This window comes from Podarcis filfolensis (assembly GCF_964270895.1).
Source record: "Podarcis filfolensis genome assembly, chromosome: 6".
NCBI classification, from domain to species: domain Eukaryota; kingdom Metazoa; phylum Chordata; class Lepidosauria; order Squamata; family Lacertidae; genus Podarcis; species Podarcis filfolensis.
In genome coordinates this window covers 99,495,375-99,518,245 of record NC_139609.1, presented here as the reverse complement: position 1 = coordinate 99,518,245, position 22,871 = coordinate 99,495,375, and the positions used below count along the sequence as shown (strand labels likewise).

At 52.2% G+C, this 22,871-nt stretch overlaps 1 protein-coding gene and 2 long non-coding RNA genes across 3 annotated transcripts in view; 1 reads left to right on the top strand and 2 right to left on the bottom strand.

Annotated features, from left to right (window-relative positions):
• Positions 1–403: 403 nt before the first annotated feature.
• On the bottom strand, positions 404–2,628 carry LOC310764891. Its single transcript, XR_014549327.1, has 2 exons — positions 2,295–2,628; positions 404–857 (listed from the first exon to the last, which is right to left on the bottom strand). It is a non-coding gene; the product is annotated as an uncharacterized lncRNA (long non-coding RNA).
• A 3,929-nt stretch (positions 2,629–6,557) lies between these two features.
• LOC310764508 (protein-glutamine gamma-glutamyltransferase E-like) lies at positions 6,558–20,678 on the top strand. Its single transcript, XM_083618653.1, has 13 exons — positions 6,558–6,695; positions 8,732–8,899; positions 9,057–9,293; positions 9,741–9,859; positions 11,107–11,235; positions 11,518–11,695; positions 12,666–12,801; positions 13,012–13,115; positions 16,377–16,622; positions 17,238–17,540; positions 18,227–18,384; positions 18,602–18,735; positions 20,405–20,678. The coding sequence occupies exons 1-13, from the start codon at positions 6,689–6,691 to the stop codon at positions 20,550–20,552; spliced, it is 2,067 nt and encodes a 688-aa protein (XP_083474779.1). The 5' UTR covers positions 6,558–6,688; the 3' UTR covers positions 20,553–20,678.
• A 767-nt stretch (positions 20,679–21,445) lies between these two features.
• Positions 21,446–22,871, bottom strand: part of LOC310764831 — a 90,753-nt gene continuing 89,327 nt past the window's right edge. The window contains exon 2 of the long non-coding RNA XR_014549248.1: positions 21,446–22,055. This is a non-coding gene — a long non-coding RNA (uncharacterized lncRNA). The remainder of the gene's footprint in view (positions 22,056–22,871) is intronic.

Genomic DNA, 22,871 nt, shown 5'->3' with positions numbered 1-22,871 from the left:
ATACTTTTAAACTATTTTACATATCTACCACATGTGGACATCCTTCTTGAATTGTGGTGCCCAGAACTGGACACAGTATTCCAGATGTGGTCAGACCAAGGCAGTTTCAAGTTTTGCACTTATCATTTTTTCTACAAGACATCTGTTATGAAAATTGAAGTTAACTAGTGTGTATGTGTGTAGTTAGCCTTGCCTAGGGTGCAAAATAGCATGGCACGGGCATTGTGGCTGCTACACACGGACAACAGGAACCTGTTTTCCCAGACCCTAATTGGCAGGAGATTGCTGAAATCATTTGGGGAAGTATGCAATAAGCAACAGTTATGTGTCAATTACACCAAGACCAATTTAAACGTATTTGGCAACTGAGCAGTTAAGCACAAATGGCAATCAAGCAGGCATCTGTTGGAGCAATTTGATAGATTTAATTAACCGGAGATTTCTTTTGCCCAAAATGGTCTTTGGAATGGTTGGAGTTTGGCGCAGTCAGTGTTTGCATTTCCCAGAGTGAAGGGTGGGGATATTGTGGTGCCGCCTCTGAGAGTTTTTGAAGTTGAGGTTATTCCTCAGTTGACATGTGGGGCAGAAATCTGGGGCATTTCAGAGCCAAGACTGTTGGACGCATCACAAAGATGAGAAGCAAGTAGTTTTCTGGCCAGGGGCTCCTCTGTGCCATAGGAAGCCGGCTGCAGTCTCAGGAGCGACCAGCCGTGGGGCAACTTTAGCTATGTGGGTCCAGCCAGCTCTTCAGGGAGAAGATATTGAGAAAGGGAGTCGGTCCTGCTGTCCATGAGTTTGTCAGTGACTGGGGATGACTGCAGCAACAGCAGCAAGCCTTTTCTTGCCTTCCTGAAATTCTGGAGAAACAACATTTTTATTACCTCACATTTTATTATCCTTGATGAAGAGTTGCTTATCTCAGTTTGAGGCATTGTCCAGTCAGCCTTCAAATGCTCAAGAAAGCCTGGGGTGTTTTACTGTGATTTCAGCTGGTAAATTGGTAGATTATCCTGACTTGTGAACAACTGCACCGTATATTCTAATTGCTGTTGATCTTTAACTCTGAAAGTGTGTCCTAAAACTCTTTCCTATATTTTTTTTAAATTTCAGCAGGGAAACTGAGGCATAAATTGAGCTACTAGATAATTCCATTAAAATTTCAGCTTACAAACCCATAAAGTGTACATGAATTTGGCACATAATTTAAAACAAGCGGCACCAAGACACGGAATAATGTCCCAATGGAAACTGATTGTCCTCCAAAAGCAGAAAGCGGTCCCGGAGTGCTGGTGTCAGCTGGCATCTCTGACATTGTTGAAACTGGGAAACTGAAAAGGAAATTGGTTGGCCAGATGATACAATACAATATTTATTGGTATGAAATTCTCTTCTTCTTGAGAAAGAGAACTTCCTTGATATTTGTCTTCCCTGTAAACGATAATAAACGTTGGGTTGAAAAGTCACAAATCATTAGGGTGTTGCTAAAGCAAAGGGTCTGTTTCTCCACATTACAACTTCCACGTAGACCTGATGCTCCCCTTCAACCCATGACTGCAGAGTGAAGTGTCATATACACAGGGTTTTGCTTTGGAAACATTTACATGGCTTGAATTGTCACGTCACATCAGTTATGTTACTTTGGCCACAGGTTCTTTGCCAGAAAAGCTTTTCCCCACAGTTTCCAACAAACGTTGCCATATGTTCATCACTTGCCCATGAAGCATTAGCTCTTTGTCCTTTTGCCACAGATGGTTTTTTTTAATTGTTCAAGTACTTTTAGAGAAAATATTTCTCCAAGTTACAGATAAATTATTGAAGTTGCAAAACTGGTCACATCCTTTAAAAAACACAATTTCAAAAAAGTGTTTAAATTACCCGTGGAATACCATCGTAGGCACTCCCCAGCCTCACTCGGCTGACACCGTTCTCAGGGCCAGCCTTGCACTGAGCCTGAGGTCTGCTGGATCTTTTGCCACCGGGACCAAGTGCTCAGCTCCAATGCTAGAAGCTTCAGCAAGAGGAGCACATGGCTGATTTGTTTAAGCACCTCAAAGATTTTGTCTACCTGAGAGTTCTTCTCAGAGCAGAGATTTCTTAGTTTCCCCAGTGGGAAATGAGAACCAGTGTGGTATATTAGTTAGAGTGTCAGACTAGGAGTGTCAGACTGGGAGACCAGAGTTTGAATCCCCAGTTGGCCATTAAGCTTTCTGTGACCTTGGGGGCTTCTCAGCCTAAACAACCTCATGGGGTTGCAGGGATTAAATGAAAAAGGGGGGAACCAGTACATTTATCACCTTGAGCTTCTTGGAGAAACGAGGTGGGAGAGCAAGACAATGAATAAATGGATGCTGGACTAGATGAGCCATTGGCCTGATCCAGCAGGTTTGTCTTATGTACTTATCCAAGCTTCCATCCGCTGTGATCTCAAGGCAGGAGGCTTTGGTGTGAGATGTTGTCTTCAAAATCATTTCAGAATCCACACGTGTTATGTCCTCTGGACCAGACCTTCCTGATGGCAGGCAGCTCAAAAGAGGATGAAATGACCTAGAGTGGAGCAAGACCAGCAGAGGCTCTCAGGTACCCCGCATGTGGCCAGCAGCTGGGCTGAAAAAGAGGAAGGGCCAGCCAGAGGCCTGACTGTGGCTCAGCAAAGAGAGAGATCCGTCCCTCACAAACAGCCACCTTCCGTGAGCAAGCAGAGCTGAAATTTCACCATCATCAGAAATGCTGTTTGTATGCCCTGCTGCTGCCACTGAGAAAAACTTCCTTCTTCCCCCACCCGCCCTGGCAGCACCCAGGAAAGTCCAGTGGAGTATCTGGGTGCAGCAGGAGCCCCCTAGCTCTGTAGATGGAGAAACTCGATTCAGTTTCCACTGAAAGGGGAAGCAAACCTTGCAAGAATTCAAACACAGCTATCCTTTAAAATTCACCCCCCCCCCAAAATTTTGGAATGCAGTTCTCCAGCCAAGTAATGTATACTAAAATGCACATACGGTAATCAAGTGTACATAAAAGTGCATGCATTGGTGAAAACAACATACAAAAATCCATTATTGGGGGGGGGCACTTTGCAAAGAAGTGTCTTATCAGGCAAAATCACCTACAAACATGGGAATATTGGGAGAAAACACACTGAGGGTAAGAACTGTTGGACAGTGGAGCAGACTCTCTTGGAAGGTGTTGGGCTCCATCATTGGGGGGTTTTAAGCAGAGACTCAATCACCAACTATTGGGGAGGCTTTAGTTGTGATTCCTACATTGCAGGGATTTTGTCATGGGCCAGGAATCAGCTTCACCTGTTGAGCAGCAGCCTGAAGGAGCAAAAGGCAGAGTGACGCCACCTGCCACTGATCAGCCTTCTTGCTCCTGATGAGAACCAGCTGGCTCCAGCTTTCTTCAGCAGGGTTTCCAGCCTCAGTCAGTTGCTGGAAACAATATTTGTCGTTCCTGGCCAGACCTTGCTGCTTCTTGCCTCTTGTGACCTTGGACTCTCTGCTTTCTTGACCCCAGACTGTCTGACTACATGAACTGAGATACTTCTGAACCTTGCATGTAGACTCTGCCTCCAGACAAGTACCCCCTGAGACTCGGCTGGTCGGCTGGCCTCTCCTGCCACTGAGCTCTGCCATGGTTGAGCAGCACGGGACTATGACAGGGTTGGACTAGATGACCCTTGGGACCCCACTCCACTCTATAATTCTGAGAGTCCCTGCTGCTGCTATGACTACTATTAGAACCACTCCAGTCTACTCTCCCTTTAGAGCCAGCGAAGCCCGTGGGCCATCAGAGCTGGGGGCAGCAAGGTTGTGGCTAAGGTGAGTTTTGAACAGGGGGTGGCCAGTCCTGGCCCACACCTTGAACCCGTGGCCAGATCCTTACAAGGAACAGGATTTCTTTGGGTCAGCTGTTTCGCAATTCAAACGGCAACCACTTGATGGTTAAAGATTTCCTCACATTGGTTAACGCACACACAGCCAACCCAATCTGCTCCTGGCCTTGTGAGCATCATCCGGGGGGTGCGTGGGCCAGTCAGCCTGTCCACCCCAGCAGGGGCTGAGCAGAGCCAAGAACTGCGGGGTTGGCACATCCCTTCCCCAGCAGGATTGCCCCAGCAGCTCTTCCTCCCTCGCTCTTGCTCACTTGGGGCCAGATTGCACCAGCATTTCCTCCCCATCCGACTTTCATAACTGTGTCACGCGAGTCACCCTGAAGTGGGGCAATATCTCTGGCCAAAGGGGCAGGAAGGCTCCCAAATTCCCGAGCCCCTTCATTTGGGAGGGAGGTGCCAGGAGGGGGTTTCTGCTGCCCCTCCACAAGGGTAGCTTGGAAACAAGGAGTTGAGCCCAGGTGGAGGTGGAGGGCCAGAGCAAGCCCAGCCCAGGACCAAGGCCAGTGTCAGGGCAGCCAAGAGTATGGGGGGGGGGCTCCATCAACAGGTGGGAACAACTGTACCTTCTCCTGGAGCGCTGCCAGGGGAGGAGGGTGGCCAGGATCTGAGCAAACTCACTACCTGCAATAAGGTCTAGGAGAATCTCTGTTGGGGGACAGAGCACTGAGAGGGTGGCAAAGGCAATCTTTCTCCTCTTACCCCACCCCCAAGCTTGCCAACCTCACTGCCAGTAGCCACAGGCTAGCACATGCCCCCCACCCCACCCCAGGTGCTCCTTATCCAAGGGCAGTGGAAGGTCTGAAGATGTAGGGATTCTGTGGCAGGAATGAGCCTGTCCAGTTAACCTGATGGCAACTGGAGGGTGTGTGTGTGTGTGTGTGTGTGTGTGACGCCGTCCCTTGCTTGAGCCCCTCCTTGCCCCTCCCTCCAGGTAAGCGGGTGAGCCACAGTCCTGGGGAGGAGTGATCTTTTCCACACTTTTATCCCTGGCAGTCACTGGTGAACATGCAGAACTAGATGTAACAAGATTCCCTGGACAGGAAAACCATCAGCTCAGGGTGTGGCCCTTCATAATAATCTGCTTGCCGTTGGCCTCTGTTGCCACTCAGTGCGGAGGCAGCCTGAATGGAGCAACGTAAAGGAGGTTCTGGCTGGATCAGTCACTGTGAGGTGAGCCAGGAAATGCCAGCATTGCTTCCTCTGCCATGGCCTGGAGGATGGTGGAGCCAACAGCAGAGCCCACCTTTGCTTCTGAGCTCTGTCCTGAGAGAAGGCAGCTCCTGGGCCCCTTGCTCCAGACCCTGCCATGTGAGGCTTTCTCCATGGGCTGCAGTTCCTTGTACAGATGCCCAGTCCACAAATTGGTCAGAGGACTTGCTGTCTTGAGATGTTTGTTGGGCAAAGGGATGGCACCGCTGCATCAGAAGGAGAGGAAGAGCAGGGAAGGCTGGCCTGCCATGTGCTCCCGAGTGGCACCAAGGCTCTGCCTTGACTCCCTGTAGAAAGAGAGCGACTTCCAGTTTCAGTGGGAAGGCCCATTAGCAGGAAGAGGGTGCCCTCTGCTTTTCCTGTGAGTGAAACTGCAACCCTGGAAGAATTGGTAGATGTATCAGCCCGTGACTCAGGGGAGTCACATCCGTCTCATGAGTAGAAATGCATATGGATAGTTGTTCCTTGCCACACAATCTTTCATGGAGGGTTTTGACATAAGGAAGCTCTTCTTAGTCACTGCCATGACGGTCACTGGGGCAAATGGCCGGATCCTGGAAGCCAGCAGGCCCCATCACAGCTCCCCTGCCTGCTTGGTCCCAGCACTGGCTGAGAGAGCAAGGGACAAATGCTCAGGAAGAGCCAGCTCTGGAGGTTCCAGCCAGGCTGTTTCATGTGTGGCAGCAAAAATAAGTTGGTGTGTGAATATGCATCAGTTGTTTAAGAAGCCTATTAACATAAGAAGCTTTGCGCCTCTCCTGCATGTGGGTTGCCCAAGAATACTGGAGAGAGGGTGGGAGGGAAAGGGACCCTTTCCGAGGTGCCTTGGGAGGGTCTCCTTCCTTGAGTGCTTCGTTGCCACAGGCCTGTCATCAGTCCTGTGCTGGGATGGCGTATTGGAGGGAGGAGGCGGTGCGTTCCTGCTTTTGTCAGAAATGGCCTTGACTTCTCTGGTAACAAGTTCAGGGAAGAGTTGACCTGCACACAGGCAGCTGCAGCCACCCGCCACCTCCCGCCTCCCACCCAGCAGAACTGCAGCTGGAAAAGTGTCTGACCTGCAGGGAGTGCGGGATGCAGCAAGGAATTAGCGTTAAGGAAGGAGTGCAGCGTAATGAGGTTGCACCACCGAGCTGTCCCCCAGTGGGAAATGCTGGCTTCATGGCTGCATGAGTTAAGAGATGCCCTAGTTGTAGAGAGGCCCGTGTACCTGCCCCAGAGGCCTGGCCACTTGAGGGCTTTGTGCCGAGGCCTTCGTAGAAAGACTAGGGGAAAGGTTGCTGGTGGCTGATTCAGGCCCCTTTCTTCTGACCTGGAAATGACTCCCTGCTGCATGCACCCTTTCTGTCATCAGCCTTCCTGGAGTGAAGAGCCACCCAGAGTCACTCCTGCCTGCCCCTCCCATGGCAGGCGCACTCTGTCAGGGAAGGTTGCAGCACTGTTGGTGTGGCTTGTGAGCCTCGCCCACCTTTGGACAAAAAGGAGGAGTCTCCAGTGTGCTGCATATAAGGTGCTTCCAAGCCCCTTGAGAGACTCATCCTATCCCTGGGAGCTTCTCTAGAGGACCCAAAGAGCAGCAGAACAAGAGAGAGCATGGCTGGTGAGTACAAGCTGCCCTGGGCAAGGCCCCAGTATGGGCTGCCTGCAGGGCTGGGCAGGTGCGAATAAGGAAGGCTTGGCCAGCATTTCATGGACCTGTTGGGCATGCCAGCAAATCAAGGCTTTGCCTTTGCCCTCTCCTCTACCCTCCACATTACCAGCTAATAGAATACAAGCCAGCTGGGTTCTCCTGCCTCTACCTCTGCAGGGGGAGCCTTTGCATCTCTCTGGTGGGCTGGCCTTCCTCTAGCCATGCACCCCACCTTGCTCGGACGGACCCAGCACACCTGCCCCCCTGGCCAGAGGGGCTAGACACAGCCCTTCCCATTTCCCCCAGCCCTGTTGCTGCTGGGAGCACAGCCTGGAGGGGCTGGTGAGGGCGGTCTGCTTTCTAGAGTGGATAAAGACATGTCGGGCTCATCCTGGGCCGGCAGCAAAGCAGAACCAGCTCATCAAGGACAGGGATGGGAAAGGGGACCACCCTGAGCAGGGCAGGGCTGGAGCAGAGAGGCTGATCGCCTGACGGGGGAAAGTTAACCTCTATCCTGACCCCAAGGAATAGGCATATACCACTACATCACAAAAAGAGCCCGTGCTTACAACATCTATATGCAGTTGAAAGCACATGAAAATCTAAACACAGGGATCCTCCACTAACTACAGTATTATGGTGTCTGCTCCAACCTTTGGAACTCCCACTCTAGTGATCGCTCGGTCCGTAGAGTATGAGGCTCTTACTCTCAGGGTCATGGGTTCAGCCCCACCTTGGGCAACAGATTCCTGCAATGCAGAGGGTAGACTAGATGACCCTGGGGTGCCTTCCAACTCTACGGCTCTATGAGCCTTTGAAAGGTGGTGTCTTAATTGTCTGCATGAGCTGGGCAGCGCGGAAAAGTTTTCAGCAGGCGTCCATTGGACTTCCAGTGACAGCGCGTTCCGCAAGGCGGGCGGGCTCTCTCCGAGGAGCCTCGCCAGCTCGGGGGACCAGCGAGGCTCCGGCAGTTCCGTTATGGGGCGTCCGCCGCCAAACAGCAGCTTCCCAAAGGCAAATCTTTAGTCCCCGGCTGCCTCCTGGGCTGGGACCTGGGGCTGCCCTCTCCCCACCGGGACACGCTCCGCGCGCTGTCCGCCCCGTTTGAAGAGCCGTAATTACGGCGAGAGGCGGGGGCAGGGCAAGCCGGCGCTTGCGGAACGCGGCTGGGCTCTGGGCTTCGGGGCCCAGCTCCCTCGGTCCGCAGCCCAGCCCAAGCGCACCCCGGGCCAAGGAGCGGCGGGGCCTGGAGTCTTCCCAGGGCGATGCAGGGCGCACGAGGGACGGTTGCACAGAGAGAGAGAGCGCGCAGGCTTGGCCGCATCCAGAACGTGGCCGGACTCCCATGGCGAGAGGCTGGGCGAGTGCCCCCCTCCCCTCCTTCCCTGATGATCTGCTTGCCCGCCCGGTCCCGTCCCAGGCGCTAAGAGAGGTCGGTCCGGAGCTGCCCAGCAAGTGCTGAGCCCTCAGATTCGTGAGTGGTTTTTGCTTAGTCACAATCCATCCCTTGACTAAATACGTTGGCACCGGGGACGACGGTTTCTGTTCTGTATACGCAACCCAACACGCGTGAATCCGCAGAAAGCGACTGAGCTCAGCTGGCGCCAGGCCGGGACAGGCGGGCTGGTGCCCTTGCGCTGCCCTGCTCCGCAGCGGCTGCTCTTGCCGAAGTGCCGCAGCGCCACGTGGAGGGTCTGCCCTGCCCACAACTCCGCAGCTGCCACAGACCTCCTCCTCCTCTTGCACGGGAGATCTACAGTATTTGCATTGGTGTCAAATGCGATGAAGTCGAGCATCAAGAGCTCCGTTTCACGCGCGTTTCTCCAGCCGGTCTGAGGGAAAGCGGCGCTAGGAAAGGCGGTCCCTTGGCTCTTGGGCTTCAGGGAAAGGAACGCCCTGTGACTGAAGGGTGCCTTCTGGGTCGCTGCGAGGGCATGACCTGTTTCGGAAAGGCGCAGGCGAGCCTCTCTGCCTCAACCTTCGTGGTCTTGTCCCCGTTTTTGCAGCTGTGCCGAAGATTGACTGGAAGCGAAAAGCCAATGGCAGCGCGCACCACACCGAGCAGTACCCCGGCACCGAGCTGGTGGTGCGACGGGCACAACTTTTCTATATCTCTCTGGCCTTCGGCGGAGCAGCGCCAGCTCCAGGCAGCCTCACGTTCACCGTCGAAACAGGTAAGCCGCCACCGAAATGCAGAGTCCAGCTGGGTGACTCCTTGGCTCTCCATGTCGAGGGGGCCACTTGGGGTAAAGGCCCCCACCCCGGAGGGCGGGCTGCCCAAGATGTGACCTCCACTATGCCCAAAGCTCACCGCCTTCCTCCTGCTGCCAGGATCGACCTCTGCCCTGCACGAGAAGACCCGCGTGGCTTTTGGCATCTCCAGCGCCGCACCCAGCGGCGGCTCCTGGGGCGCCGTCCAGGACTCTCCGGCGGCTTCGGGCTCCCTGAACATCGCCATTTCCAGCCCTGCGAGTGCCGCCATCGGGCGCTACCGGCTGGGGATCAAAACGACCGCCGGCGCCTCCCACCTGGGCACCTTCGTGCTGCTCTTTAACCCCTGGGCGACAGGTATTTAGTTATTTATTAAATTTGTATGCCGCGCTTCATCCGTAGATCTCAAGGTGGTTCACAGCATAAAAATATAAGAAACACGAAATACTTAATAAAAACAAGAGCGAAAACAAACCCAAAACACAGGGCCCCCCAGCGACTGATGCCCCCGACCCCACCGCACCGTCCCCCCCCCCCGACGACTGCCCCCCTCGGCCCCCGGCCTTTCCTTGTGGGGACCCGAGACTCCTCCTCCTCCTCCTCCTCCTGGCTAGGTGCTTCCAGCTGCACGAAGCGGCCTCAGGGCGGCGCCGGGGGGTTCCTGCCCCCAAGGCGCACAGGGACAGGCCGGCCACCTGCAGCTACAGGGAGGAGGGCTGGGGGCGTCCCAAGGAGGTATTGGGGATTCCTAGTTCTTCCCCACCCAAATGGCCCCTCAGCACCGGCCGGTTCTTTCGCTTGCAGGAGACGACGTCTTCATGGGCAACGACGCGGAGCGCAAGGAATACGTCCTCTCCGAGTTCGGCGTCGTCTTCGTGGGCAGCGCGAACCGCATCTCCAGCTTCGGGTGGAACTTTGGCCAGGTAGGGGGAAGCCTTTGGGCGGGGGCTGGAGACCGGGGTGGGGAGGGGTTAGGAGAGACGCTACCGGCCCCGTCCAGAAATGCCCAGAGCAACTGGAGCTCAGCTACGCGCACACGCGCGCCCTCCAAATCCCGTCCCCCCCCCTTTCTCAAAAGAAGAGAGAAAAAATGGGTCCTGGGTGTGAAACCAAAGGACCTTTCCAGCTCCTCCTCAATTCCAGGTGTGGATGGCAATGCCTCGTGTCTCCTCACTTCCTAGGCTGGCTGGACGGTCCTGGGGTCTTCGGGTTGCCATATTTTGAAGAGCAAAAAACAGGACACATTTGTCGACTTCTGCTTTTAGCTATGGATCACCATGATAGGGCTGCTATACGTCTCGGTTTTCCCCCAGACACGTCCGTGAATCGGACTGTCAAAACGGTGTCTGGGAGGATTTTTCGCCAAATTGGCGAAATGTCCAGAAAACTCCGGAAGTATGGCAACTTAGGGCACTTTTTGAGGAAAATTATGTAAAAATCCCCCCAAAGACCCAAAGCTTAGTTTTTTGGGGGGAGATGATGGCTCTACCCATGAAAAAGAGGACGTGTCTTGGAAAAAGAGGGCATATGGCAATCCCGGGAAGGGCGGGGGCGAGGGAGAAGGAGGAGCCCCTGGCCTGGGTCGTCTTAACAAGCTGAACATTCTCTGGGACAGTCTGGGTTACTCCCAAGCCTCTTCCCAAGGGAGGGAGAGGGGCAGGAAACCTTCGGAGCCACTGTGGGGCCCCTCTCGCCCACCCAGGCCCTGTGAGAGATTAGCAGCCAAACCGCACAAGCACATATTTATATTAATTATTTATTTTATTAAGTTTGTATATCAGCCTTCTTCCAAAGATCACAGTTCACAACATAAAAATATAGAAAAATACAAAATGAAAACACAAAATAAGTAAGAAAATCAAAAGCAAAACAAGCCAGTAATTCCCCCAACACATGAGAAGGCGCTAAATCCACAGAACTTTATTGATGATAGGCAGACTCAGACCATAGAAATGCAATTGGTAGAGAGGGTTCTGTGTGATATTATTTCTCCTCCTCTCCTGCAGAGGAAGGAACAAACAGTACCTCCTGGTCCTCTCTCTCTTCCTTCAACCAGTTCATAGTTGGAGTCGCTCAAAACGCAGGGGGAGCTCCAGGTTATGTGTGTAGCACTGAGTGATGCTGCCACAGGATGAAGAACCATTTCATTTGTCTTCCTCTCTGTGTTCAGTTTCAAGACGGCATTTTGGACATCTGCCTTGACATCCTAGACCGGAGCTTGAGCTACCGCAAGGACCCAACTGCTGACGTGCGCAGACGAAATGACCCCAAATATGTTGGGCGGGTGCTCAGCGCCATGGTAAGGAAAGCCCAGCATGAGCCAGCCTCCCACCCACCCCATGGATAGGAGCGAGTGTCCCCGAGAGGAGCCACGAGGGGGCTCTCACCTGCCTGCCTACAATTTTATGATTCTATTAACATTGCAAAAGGATGTGGAGGTGGGATCATGGGTGGAAAGGGGAAGGCAGGCAGGCAGGCAGCCCGCTACTCCCTTCCTGCTGCTCCCTGGTCCAATCCAGCCTGTGCAAAAAAGGGGGAGCAGCTCATTGGCCTCTCTCGACTCCCCCCTCCCCCACTGCAGGTCAACAGCAATGACGACAGAGGAGTCCTGCAAGGAAACTGGAGTGGGAATTACAGTGGTGGGGAGAGTCCAAGCAGCTGGAATGGAAGCGTGGACATCTTGAAAAAATGGAAGGACTCGGGATTTAGACCTGTCCTGTATGGGCAGTGCTGGGTCTTTGCTGGAGTGCTGACTACAGGTAGGTCTGCCTGAAACACTGGCATGCACCACCAAGCCGCTGGGGTGAGGAATTAGCTCAAGCACCAGCTGTGGGTTTTCATGGCAGGCTCTGCTGCCTCTGGTCAGCAGCCAAACCACAGGTGGCAGACATGCAGCAAGCATTTAGTCTTGACAAAACGGATGGCTGTTCCTATCATTTGATGTAATTGTGGCAAGTAAAATGTCCAGTCCAGGGGTCACAATCACACACAGGCCTAGCAGCGGGACAGAAGGATGTGCTGCACCAGTAAATCCGGAAGTAAGGAGAAGGAGCCATAGCTGGATCCAGAGAGCCCTTTGCTCCACGGCTCCCCTTCCTCCTCATGGCTCAGAGCAACCTGCACTTGTGCTTCTGGTCTGAGCTTTGATTCAGACTTGTGGCCCTTTCTGCCTGGGATCCTGGGCATGGAACTGGGCTGGGTGTGTGTGTGTTGTGACTGGGGAGAAAAGCGTCACCCTCTCTGGATCTGCGAACTCCCCTGGTGGGGCTCTTTCCGGGCTGGTGGTCTCGGTAGTCTGATACGCTCTGCTGGGTCCCCCTGGCATTTTCAGATGTGTGAGGAGGCAGAAAAAGTGCTGGCCCTGACAAAGAGGGCAATGGGACATGAGGCAGCGGTCTATCTAGTGATGAAGTTTCAACTTTGCACCTGCCTCTCGCACCCAGCACCTTAGACCAGTCCTCGTCACAGGAGACTCCTGAGTGGGAATGGCAGCCACTGCTCTACTTCCTTCCAGTGACTGCTCCCCTTTCCATGCTTGCTCTTGTGCCAGCCCACAGGGGAAGGGGGTTGGTCAATGGCAACGTCTCCCAAGGAGTGCTCACAGGCCACAGAGCCAAGAGCACCTGCCTGAGAAGTTGATGTTTCAACCAAGAGTATTCTGCAGCCATTGCCTCTGCCCCTGAGGAACAGCCTCACAAAGTTCATATTCTCTCTCTCATTCCCTCTCAGTCCTCCGATGTCTGGGAATTGCAGCACGCATGATCTCCAATTTCAATTCTGCCCACGACACCGACAGAAGCCTGACTGTGGATGAGTACTATGACAGCTCTGGGAACCCCCTGAACATTGCCTCCGACAGTGTCTGGTAACTCAGCCTGACTCTTCCCCCACCTCACCAGCATCAGTTGCATTTCTGCACAGAGAGGCAGGGCCCTGGGTGGGTGGGTGGGTGAAAGGGGTCTCTTGGTCCTTTCCTTGCCTCCCTTGGCAGGAGGAAGTTGCTGTGGTGGAAGCCACAATCTGCCCTCATCTCACTGCAAACCTTCACATCAGACTTGTTTATTCTCTGGCCCAGGAACTTCCATGTCTGGAATGAAGGTTGGTTTGTCCGGCCGGACCTTGGATCCCAGTTCAATGGGTGGCAAATTCTGGATGCAACTCCCCAGGAGAGGAGCACAGGTGAGGACTGGGGGGGGGGCTGATTTGTGCTTTGCCTTCTTGCCACACTGTTCCCCATGGCAGAAATGCCCAGGTTTGGCGAGGGGCTAAGTGGCGGGCAGCAGAATCAAAGAACTGTAGTGTTGGAAGCGACCCAAAGGCTCTGTGTTGTTCCAGTTCAATTCACTATTTGGGACCAATTCTGATCTGCTAAATCTCCAGCTCTGTCCCCTACCCCTTGACGATAATGGGAAATCTAAAATCAGCAATAATTCCCCACCTGCATTTTTGCAGAGGTGGATGACATTTGCAGGCAAAGGATCTCCTCCAGAGCGGAATCCAAAGCCTGCCAAGCTTCATGTGGATTCGTCCAGGGGAGTTTCATCCAAGGGACCTGTGGGAATGTTCAGGGTGGCAGGAGAGGATATATTTTTTATTAATATTCTTCCTAACATGCGCTAGCAAGTTCCTTATGTAGCAGAGTTACGTTCCCCTTCTCATGCACAGCAGAAACTGGTTGCAGGCTCGTTAGAACCTCTTACTATTATGCAATTCAATCTGCCTCAGAGTGAATTGTATGTTCCTGGTAAGATCCCCTTTTAAATCCCTCTTAAAAGAATAAAGACACCACAATCCTCTTCATAGTCAACAAAAAGTAAGTTTACTCACTTTCGGGCAGCACACAGTATCAGTCCTGAAGGCTTAAAGACTTAAAGTTACAAATAGCAACATGTGGATTTACCCCATATCCCTGTTCTGCTGTTGGCTGAAAGCCAACAGAGCAGTCCTAGCTGGAAGCAGACAAAAGGAGAAGGGAAAAAAAGGATGACTCGTCCTTTTGTTACCTGGACAGGTGAGGTCATGCCCACCTCTGGTCACATGCAAGAGGAAGGATGCTCCAGGCCAGGAGGAACAGGAAGTTTCTTTTTTTTTTTATAAGATGTTTATTAGGATTTTACAAAAAGCAAAAATTAACAGAATAAAAAGAAGACAAGAAAAAAGAGAAAAAAATACACAAAATACATTAAAAAAAAGAAAATACAAAATACAAAAAAGTAAGTAGAAAAGGTTAAAAACAAATCCATTTTTTTCATATCTTTAAGCTCGTTTGCTTGTTTCCTTGACCTCCTCACGCCTCCCTTTTTTGTATTCCAGTTTGCATAGTTAATTCAGCAAATCCTTACCCTCTTTGTTTTTATCTTAACTCTGTATCTTAACATATTGAACTTCATATTTTCATCTAATTATCAATCCTTTTTTACATATTCTTTTAACTTTGTTACTAAAGCCATCTCATTTCAATCCTACATCATTTTAACATTCATTAATTTTACAATGTTTCTGCAAATAGTCTTTAAATTTCTTCCAATCTTCTTCCACCAACTCTTCTCCCTGGTCTCGGATTCTGCCAGTCATTTCCGCCAATTCCATATAGTCTATCACTTTCATCTGCCATTCTTCCAAGGTGGGTAAATCTTGTGTCTTCCAATACTTCGCGATAAGTATTCTTGCTGCTGTTGTTGCATACATAAAGAAAGTTCTGTCCTTCTTTGGCACCAATTGGCCGACTATGCCCAGGAGAAAGGCCTCTGGTTGAGGAACAGGAAGTTTCAACTGGCTGGACCAAACATTCCCTTGCATGTCCACTCTAGCATTACAAGGAATGTTGTACATCCCACAAGACCTTTAAGGGCTATTTTTCTCACGGGAGCAAAAGAAGGTTGCTTGTTTATTTTGTGGCAGAATTGGAATAAGAGGCATCGCCTCCTGAGAGGAGGATGTCTCTGTGAAGGGCAGTGGTCCCTCCTCAGGGGCTGCTGTTGGCATTTGGGGCAGGTGGGGAGAAGCCCCCTTCCTCTCCCAGTCTTATGTGGGCAACTGGGAACCTGAGACTGGGAGCCGCCCTTGGCTAAGAAACCTGCCAAAGTTCAGACAAAGAGGTCCAGGGGCTCTCGTTTTAGAGAAGCTTACCTTTGTTGTCTAAAAAAGGGGGGGGAGTCACAATTTTTCTTCCCCCAGTGTTTCTGGAAGAGTCAGTGCTATAGGAACAGTGATTCTCAAGGTTTCCCACCAGCTATTCTCTTTTTAAATATAATTTTGTATCATTCACTATTAAATGTTGATAGTTTTGTTTTACATGTACCGATTTTAGGGAGCCTGGCATGGGGGCGAACAAAACCTTTTGCTGCAATGTCATCCTGGTGGGGGATTTGTGGGAGCAGTCAATGACAGAAGGAAAATGAATGAAAAATGGAATTAATTTTTAAAGAAATTTAAGCAGGGGGACCTTTTGCCCATCATATTATGGAACCTGCTGGAGTGCCATGTACAATAATATGTATTTTTTGAAAGGAAAGATTTTGTGGGGGGCAGAACACCAAGGTCGAGTGTAGGGACCAACCAGCAGCAACATTTGGAATTTGCACCCGCTGCCATTCTGTTATCGGGCCAAGTTCAAGGCCTTGGTACTTACATACACGGTCCCTATACAGCTTGGGACCAGGTTCCTTGCAAGAGAGACCATCTTATCCCTTTGCTGCCCACAGGGCCGGATTTAGGTTTGATGAGGCCCTAAGTTACAGAAGGGAATGGGGCCCTTTATATGTCCAGCTGTCCTTTGTCAACAACAAATTGTCCATTCACATCAAAATAATTTTGAATTACCAATATACATAAAATTGATTAATTTTAATAGGTCCATACACAACACAAAACACTGTTGCTGTATGTAGGCTTTATTTTATTTGTTTTTTATCTTATATTTTGGAAATATACATCCAGGTGTTTTTTTCCTTTAAATGTTTTTTCGGGGGCCCAAGCTATGTAAATCTGGCACTGGCTGCCCAGTAGGTGGCTGCAGCTGGCAGGAGGTTTCTCCTGCAAGTTAAAAAAATCTCCCCTGCCTCTCTCTCTGCCCCTTCTCTCACTCCCAAACTCACAATGCCTGCGACGACAACGGCTCTCACCAAAAGCAACTGACCTGTAACGAAGAGGGCTTGGAGTGTGGCTGCCCTTCTTCTGTGGAGCAGCATCCCTGTTGAGATATGACAGGCAGCCGTGATCTGCACTTTCTGGAAGCAGCTGAAGACATTTTTGTTCTGACAGGCTTTCCCAGCTGACTTAGTGGGTCTTTGCTATGAAAGTTTATTTTGTATGCTTTTCATTTTGTTTTAAGTGTATCTGCTAGCTGGGGTTTTGTTTGCCCCCTCCCAAACTGTTTTCTTGCATGTGGCCTTGAGGCGCAGAATGCCCACTGGTTCTCCCTCCCTTTCCTTCCTGCAGGCATCTTCCAGTGCGGTCCAGCTTCGCTGACGGCCATCAAGGAAGGAGATGTCGATCTGAACTACGATTGCCCCTTCGTCTATGCAGAGGTCAATGCCGACCGCGTCACCTGGACGTATGACACGAACACAGGAAAGAAAACAAAGGTCTACTCTGAGACCAAGACGATTGGCCAGAACACAAGCACCAAGGCCGTGGGCAGCTATGCCCGCCAGGATGTCACCAACAATTATAAATACTCAGAAGGTAAGGCATGCAAATTGAGACAGAAACTGGAAATGTTGAGGGATCTGGATTATTGCCAAGGAAATAATTACCCAAGTTGTGAGGACAAGACTGACCCATCAGGAGAGCAAAGCAGAGGGAGGCTCACATGGGTGGAGCCAGTATTTTTGTTGGGGGCAGAACCTCAGTTAAATATTTTTTTGGATTTACTTGATGGGGGGGAGATGCTCCCCTGCTGCCCCTTGGCTACACCCATGGAGGCTCAGGTGTTTCTCAGAGCATTTCCCAGAAGCTACTTTGGGCGCCCTGTCAGCTGATTGGCCAGGGCAGGGAGGGCGGAACATGGGTGGCATTGCCCACCAATGAGTGGGAGGGAGGGCAGGCAAAGATTTTCAGTCCATGCGCCACACCCAAGCCAGGCCTGAGCAAAGAGCCCCATGGCCTGCCTGCCAGCCCTCAGGACCCCAGCCCTCCTGTGCCACCAGGCCTTGCACTGCTAGGATGGCTGCGAGGCTGAGGCCCCAAGAGCCCCTGGCCTGGGGAAGGAGAGGGAAGGTGCCCTTCATGCAACTGCTGGTCCCTGCACTGGGGCCTAACAGCCCTGCTGGGCTTTGCCACCTGCTGTTTCTCTTCCAGGCTCAGAGAAGGAAAGAGCCGTCTTCAAAAAGGCCAGTGAGAAGCTGAACCTGAACACGTTCAATGCCATATCTGCCAAGGGTCCGGAAGCTGTGAACCCAAACCTCTCAGGGACTCTGAAGTCCAAGAGCCCTGAGCCAAAGGTTGGTCAGGATGTTGACTTGGTCTTCACCCTGAAGAACCTTGCCTCCGAGGCCAGGAGCCTGACGGCCAAGATGACCGCCTGGTCCATCGTCTACAATGGGAAGCCCATCCATGAAGTCTGGAAGGACTCTCTCGCAGTGACTCTGGGCCCTCAAGAAGGTAAGCCTTTTGTGGGCTCCCCACAGCAAGGGGGCAGCCTCCAATGCCCCCTCTTCCTCCTCCTTTGCCCCCAAGCCACAGTCGGGCCTTCTGGAGAAGCCCCACTCAGGTGGGGGTGGTGGCAGAGGCACCTCTCATAGGTCTCCCTCTTGGCTTGCTGGGGTGGGGGATGGCGAGTGCCAGCAACTTCCTCAGATCTTGGGGTGCAAGGAACACCCACTGCTGGTGTGTGCTGACCTCTGTGCTTGGCCTGCCCCCTTTTCCACTTGCTCTACCCCAAGAGATGGGGGGCTCCTCTTTTTGCACCCATGGGCAATGTTGGGGGGCAAGGGACATGGAAGAGGGGGATCATTGCTCCCCATATCTGCCCCCAGCTAGCCAAGTTCCTGCCTTGGCAGCCCCTGACTGTTCTCCACCAAGGGCTATGGGACTCACCTTCCCCTGAAGAAAGGGCAACGCTTTGGGGTTCTTCCTGGCATCCGAGGGGGATTTTGAGCACCGCAAGAGGTTCCTCTGCACCGGCCGCTGAGCCACAAGGTGTTGCAACTATGATGCAGTGCATGTGGCAGGGTGCCAGATTAGGTCTTCCATGGGTGCTGCTGAACTATGGAAGACCAAAGTCTGCCCCTGCTGGCTTGCGTGACCCACATCTCATGGAAGGCCCTTTGGTTACTTGCCACTTTCAGAGAAAAAGTTTCCTCTCAAGATCTCATATGCTGAGTACCAGCAACACCTGACGCCAGACAACATGATTCGAGCCACAGCCTTGTGCCAACTCTCAGAGGGAACCGAAGCCGTGGTGGAAGGAGACATCACGCTGAGCAACCCCTCCATCACCTTGAAAGTAAGCCTTCCTCAGCTGTCTCTGTGCCCAGGAGAGGCTCCTGAGTGCCTCCCTGCCTTGATGCCCACAGAATTGCCTCTCAAGTTTCTCTCTCTGCTTGCTGGGAGGTGCATGGACCTCCCAAGCATGCTTTTGGAGGCCTGTGCCCTCCTGGCTGTGCCCCCTGGGAGGCCTGGGGAGTGGCCCTCCTACTCAATGGGGGCTTTTCTCTGGGCAGGTGCTGGGACAGGCGAAAGTGGACCAGCCGCTGAAGGTGGAGGTGGTCTTCACCAACCCTCTCAATGAAGAAGTGAAGGACTGTGTGCTGCAGGCAGAGGGCAGTGACTTGCTGGCAGAGAAGCTCAAGCTGGAGTAAGTGCCTGGGACATCCAGACAGGCGGGGTGCCGTGTCCCCTCCCCAGGACTGGGGGTGGCTGCTGGGGTGCTCCCTTGTGGTGCTCCCACCTCCCAGTTCCTCAGCTGCACTTCCAGAGCAGGCAAAGTCGGGGCTCCAGTCTCCCGGGGGGAGGTCTGGAAAGGGGTGCCCAGAAGGGACTCCTGTGTCTTCCTGGCCATGTGGGGCTTCCTTTGCTCACTACCCAAAAGAGTCACAGCCCACTTTTCTATCACCTTCCAAGGCAACTTTTCTACGTGTACCAGGAATTGTCAGTGACAGAGGCTAGGGTCCCTTTTGCTTCAGAGGTGTCTTTTAATAGTTGAGAAATTGCTTCAGGGAATCGTGTGTGTGTGTGTGTGTGTGTGTGTGTGTGAGAGAGAGAGAGAGAGAGAGAGAGAGCTGTGCACAGGCAGCCTCTGCTGCAGACATAGCTTTCAGCCACCCTTTAGAAATCTTTGCCCCCAGCACCCCACTGCTCAAACTCCTCATTTGTACCCCCCCGGCTTGCCAATCACCCCAGGCAGTGCTTAGCACTGGTGCTGTCACTCACCCCACCTGGTGGCAGCTGTGTGGGGCTGGGGCTGGGTGTCCCCACTGCCTTTCAACACTCCAGCCAGGAACTGGCAAAGGCAGAGCTGGGCTGCTGTTTCTTTGGCACATCCAAAGTCAGGAGGAGGCTGGGCAGCCAATGGGGACAAACTACTCTGAGGAAGAAAAGTGATCTTAGAAGAAAGACTTCAAGGAGGACCCTTCTAGAGAGGAATTGGGACAGTGGGTCCCTGCTTCCTAATGAGCAAGCTTTGATGGGATGTGGAAGTATTTTGTGGGGAGAGGGACCCGTGCTCCAAACTGAAGGTCCCACAAGCCACTTGTGTGCTCAGCTGGGCCCAGGCTGGCTCCTCACCTGGCTGGCGTGGATGTGGGAGCTCATGGCTACCTTCTGCCTGAGCTGCTTAACTGGGGAACATTTAGTTTGACCCTCAGATCAGAAGAAGGATAAATTCCCAGGCATACGCCCCCCCAATACCCTTCCTGCCATCTGCTGCCACTGCCACAAGGTGATGGGGCGAGGGAAGGGCCGTCCAGAGCTGCTCTTCCTAGGGTGGACTGAGAGGGAGGTGAGGGGTAATGGGAGTTTGCTCAGCACCCACTGCCCGCCCCCTAAGTGGGTCCATCAAGCTCAGCCTAGGGCTGCCATCCATCCTTTCTCCAGGCTCAGAGTCCCCCCACTGGCTGCAGCTCAGGCTGTACCTTCTGGTCCACCTGAATGATCATGGCATGTCCAGCCTGGACCCCATTAGCCCCAACCCCCCTGCTCTGGTCCCTTTGGCAGCTGCCCTCCCAGCTGTGGGTCCTTCTGCAGGGGAAGCAGCTGCTTCTGCCACTGCTCCCCCCCAACTCAGAGTTATTGTGCTTGATCTAATTAGTAGTGAAAAGCAAATGAAGCAGCAGCCTGGCCTGCGCATGGGAACCCAGCAGCGAGAGGGAGACCCCGCCTGGTGGGCAGGGCCTGGGCGGCTGCTGCTGCTGCAGGAACTAGCCCTGGAGTCCTGAAGGGCAGAGGAGGGCCAGGCAGCCCCCATGCCAGGCCCACAGCTCCTCCTGAGCATCAGCTGACTGGCTCCTTTTGCTCCTTGTTTGCAGCGCGCCACCCCTGCAGGCCAAGCAGAGCACCCGCCTCGAGTTCGAGGTCAAGCCCAGCAAGAGTGGGACGAAGCAGCTGCTGGTTAATTTCTCCTGTGACAAATTTCAAGACATCAAAGCCTTTGAGCCCATTAACGTCTCTGCCTGAGCATGACTAGCCATGTAGCAGCCTGCCAGGAGGATGGAGCCAAGCGGTGGAATGGGGAGCCTGAGCACAGCGGGGCCTCAGCCCCATTGTTTTCATGTGCATTTTAATACAAGTTTTCTTCTTATATCTCCACTGTGTGACGTCCTCTTCTTCTGGCTGGTGCGTGCCTTTGAGAACCCCCCAAAACCCGACACATTAGCTGTGAGACCTTAACCCCTTTGGTCTCTCCCAACTCTGTGGCTCTCTGATTCTATGACATTTTGACTCTTGGGACACCACGGCCTGCTGACCCAGGGGACAGAAACAGGAGATGAAAAGCAGCCCCCATGCAATCAACAGGACTCGGGGGGGGGGATTCCAGCCTCTATGCAGGGAGGGGGCGCTGGAACCTGGCAAGGAAAGTCCCCCGTGGGGCAGCGAAGCCCTGCCAGGGACCGTCATGGTTGGAGCAGTAGCGGCCATTCCTTCACCAACCATCCATCTCCTTCATGTGTGTGTAATCCTTGGACCCCAATAACAGCCCAGAGCAGAGGGCACCAAAGGGGGGGGGTCCCATCCTTGGCTGCAACATTAAAAGCACAGGGATTAGGCTATGATACCTTGTTTTGAGCAAGTCCAGCTATCAGCTCAACTGACTCTCCATTTCTTACCCTGATTAACAAAGTCAACAACCTGGGAAGTAAGTTTAAAATATAATTTACTTATTATCATGCATTGGTTCACAGCAATGGCAGGAGTAAAAATTATGCAGGCAAAATACCTCTGAGATTTTATGGCCTTCGAACTCCTGCCTTAAACCAATCGCCCAGCACACTTCCAGCAGAGTTGTAAACATGCAGCTTTTGCAAGCGGATTTGCCCTGATGGATAAACAGCTCAAGACGCAAGAGCAGGCCAAGCAATAAGCTCTTTATTGCCCGTATTAAGCGTAATTGTTGAAATATATACAGAAAGTCCATTTATGGCTGCTGGTCCCAACAGTGGAACATCTCACTTAGCATACTATGGCACACGGCAGTAGTCTAAGGAGAAACGCCAGGTATAGGGCGGTATATAAGTTCAAGAAATAATAAAATAATAAAAAGCACAGTTTTTCAAGCTCAGATGCAGCAAGCTCACAATGATCTCATTCTTATATTGCAGCTGTGTAACCATTCTGGTTTTTCTGGCCAGCATCTGAAAGTTGCATCACATACAGAACAGAAACTCACTCAGTTGTCTGTAAAACAAATGATCAATCCCCCAACAATATTTACCCTTACAGTACAGTCAAACCTCAGTTGTTGAACGTAATCCATTCTGGAAGACAGTTTGACTTCCAAAACGTTCAACAACCAAGGATCAAAGGGTGGCCAGCAAAGTCAGTGGAGATAAAAGAAAAAAACTCCACAGAAGCTGTTCGGCTTACGAAAATTGTTCAAAAACTGGAGCAGTTATTTCTGGCTTTTCGGTGTTCGGGAGCCAAAATGTTCCAAAACGGAGGCGTTTGGGAGCCAAGGTTTGACTGTATAACCAGTTTCTGGCATCTGCCTGCAGTGGAGCAGGCAAAGGGAACGTCTGCCCTCTTGGCTGGAGAGGAGAGGAAATGACCCCCAGGAGAGGAGGGGAATTGACATCACACAGAGTCCTCTCTACCAATTGCATTTTGATGGTCTTGATCCTTAGCAGTCAGCTGTAGTCTTAGCCCCTTCTCCTGCCAGCTAGCAAGAACCTGCACTTTTTAGGTTGGACTAAACCTAACCCTAACCCTCAGATTCAGTAGGTAGTCGTGTTGGTCTAACGCAGTCAAAATAAATAAAAACATTGTCCAGTAGCACCTTAGTGACCAACTAAGTTTGTGCATGCACACAAAAGCTTCTACCCAGAACAAACTTAGTTGGTCTCTAAGGTGCTACTGGACAATTTTTATTCTAAGCCTCAGAGAGAGCCCTCTCTAACTAATTGTATTTCTATGGTCTGAGTCTCTGCCCGTCAGCAGTACTGCTCTGTGATCTTAGCACCTTCTCATGCTAACTAGCAAGAATAGGCTTTTGTTTTGTTTGGCTGCTAATCGCCCACACTTTTTCAGCTGAGGCAAGCAGACCTGTGCCCCAGCACACCCTGTTCTGTTCCCCATCCGCAGCTGGGCCAGGCAGGCTGCAGTGGGGTTCTCTTTCTTGCTCAGGCTCCGCAGGTGTCCTGCTGGCCCCCTGCATGTTCAGCAGTTTCCCAATGAGCCGCCTTGGGCGGGTGTGGCAAGGAGATTTGCTCTGTGGGTGGCCCAGCCAGGGAAGCGCCACTGGATCCTCTTGGCTGTGCTGGCCTCCATCAGGGCAGCTCT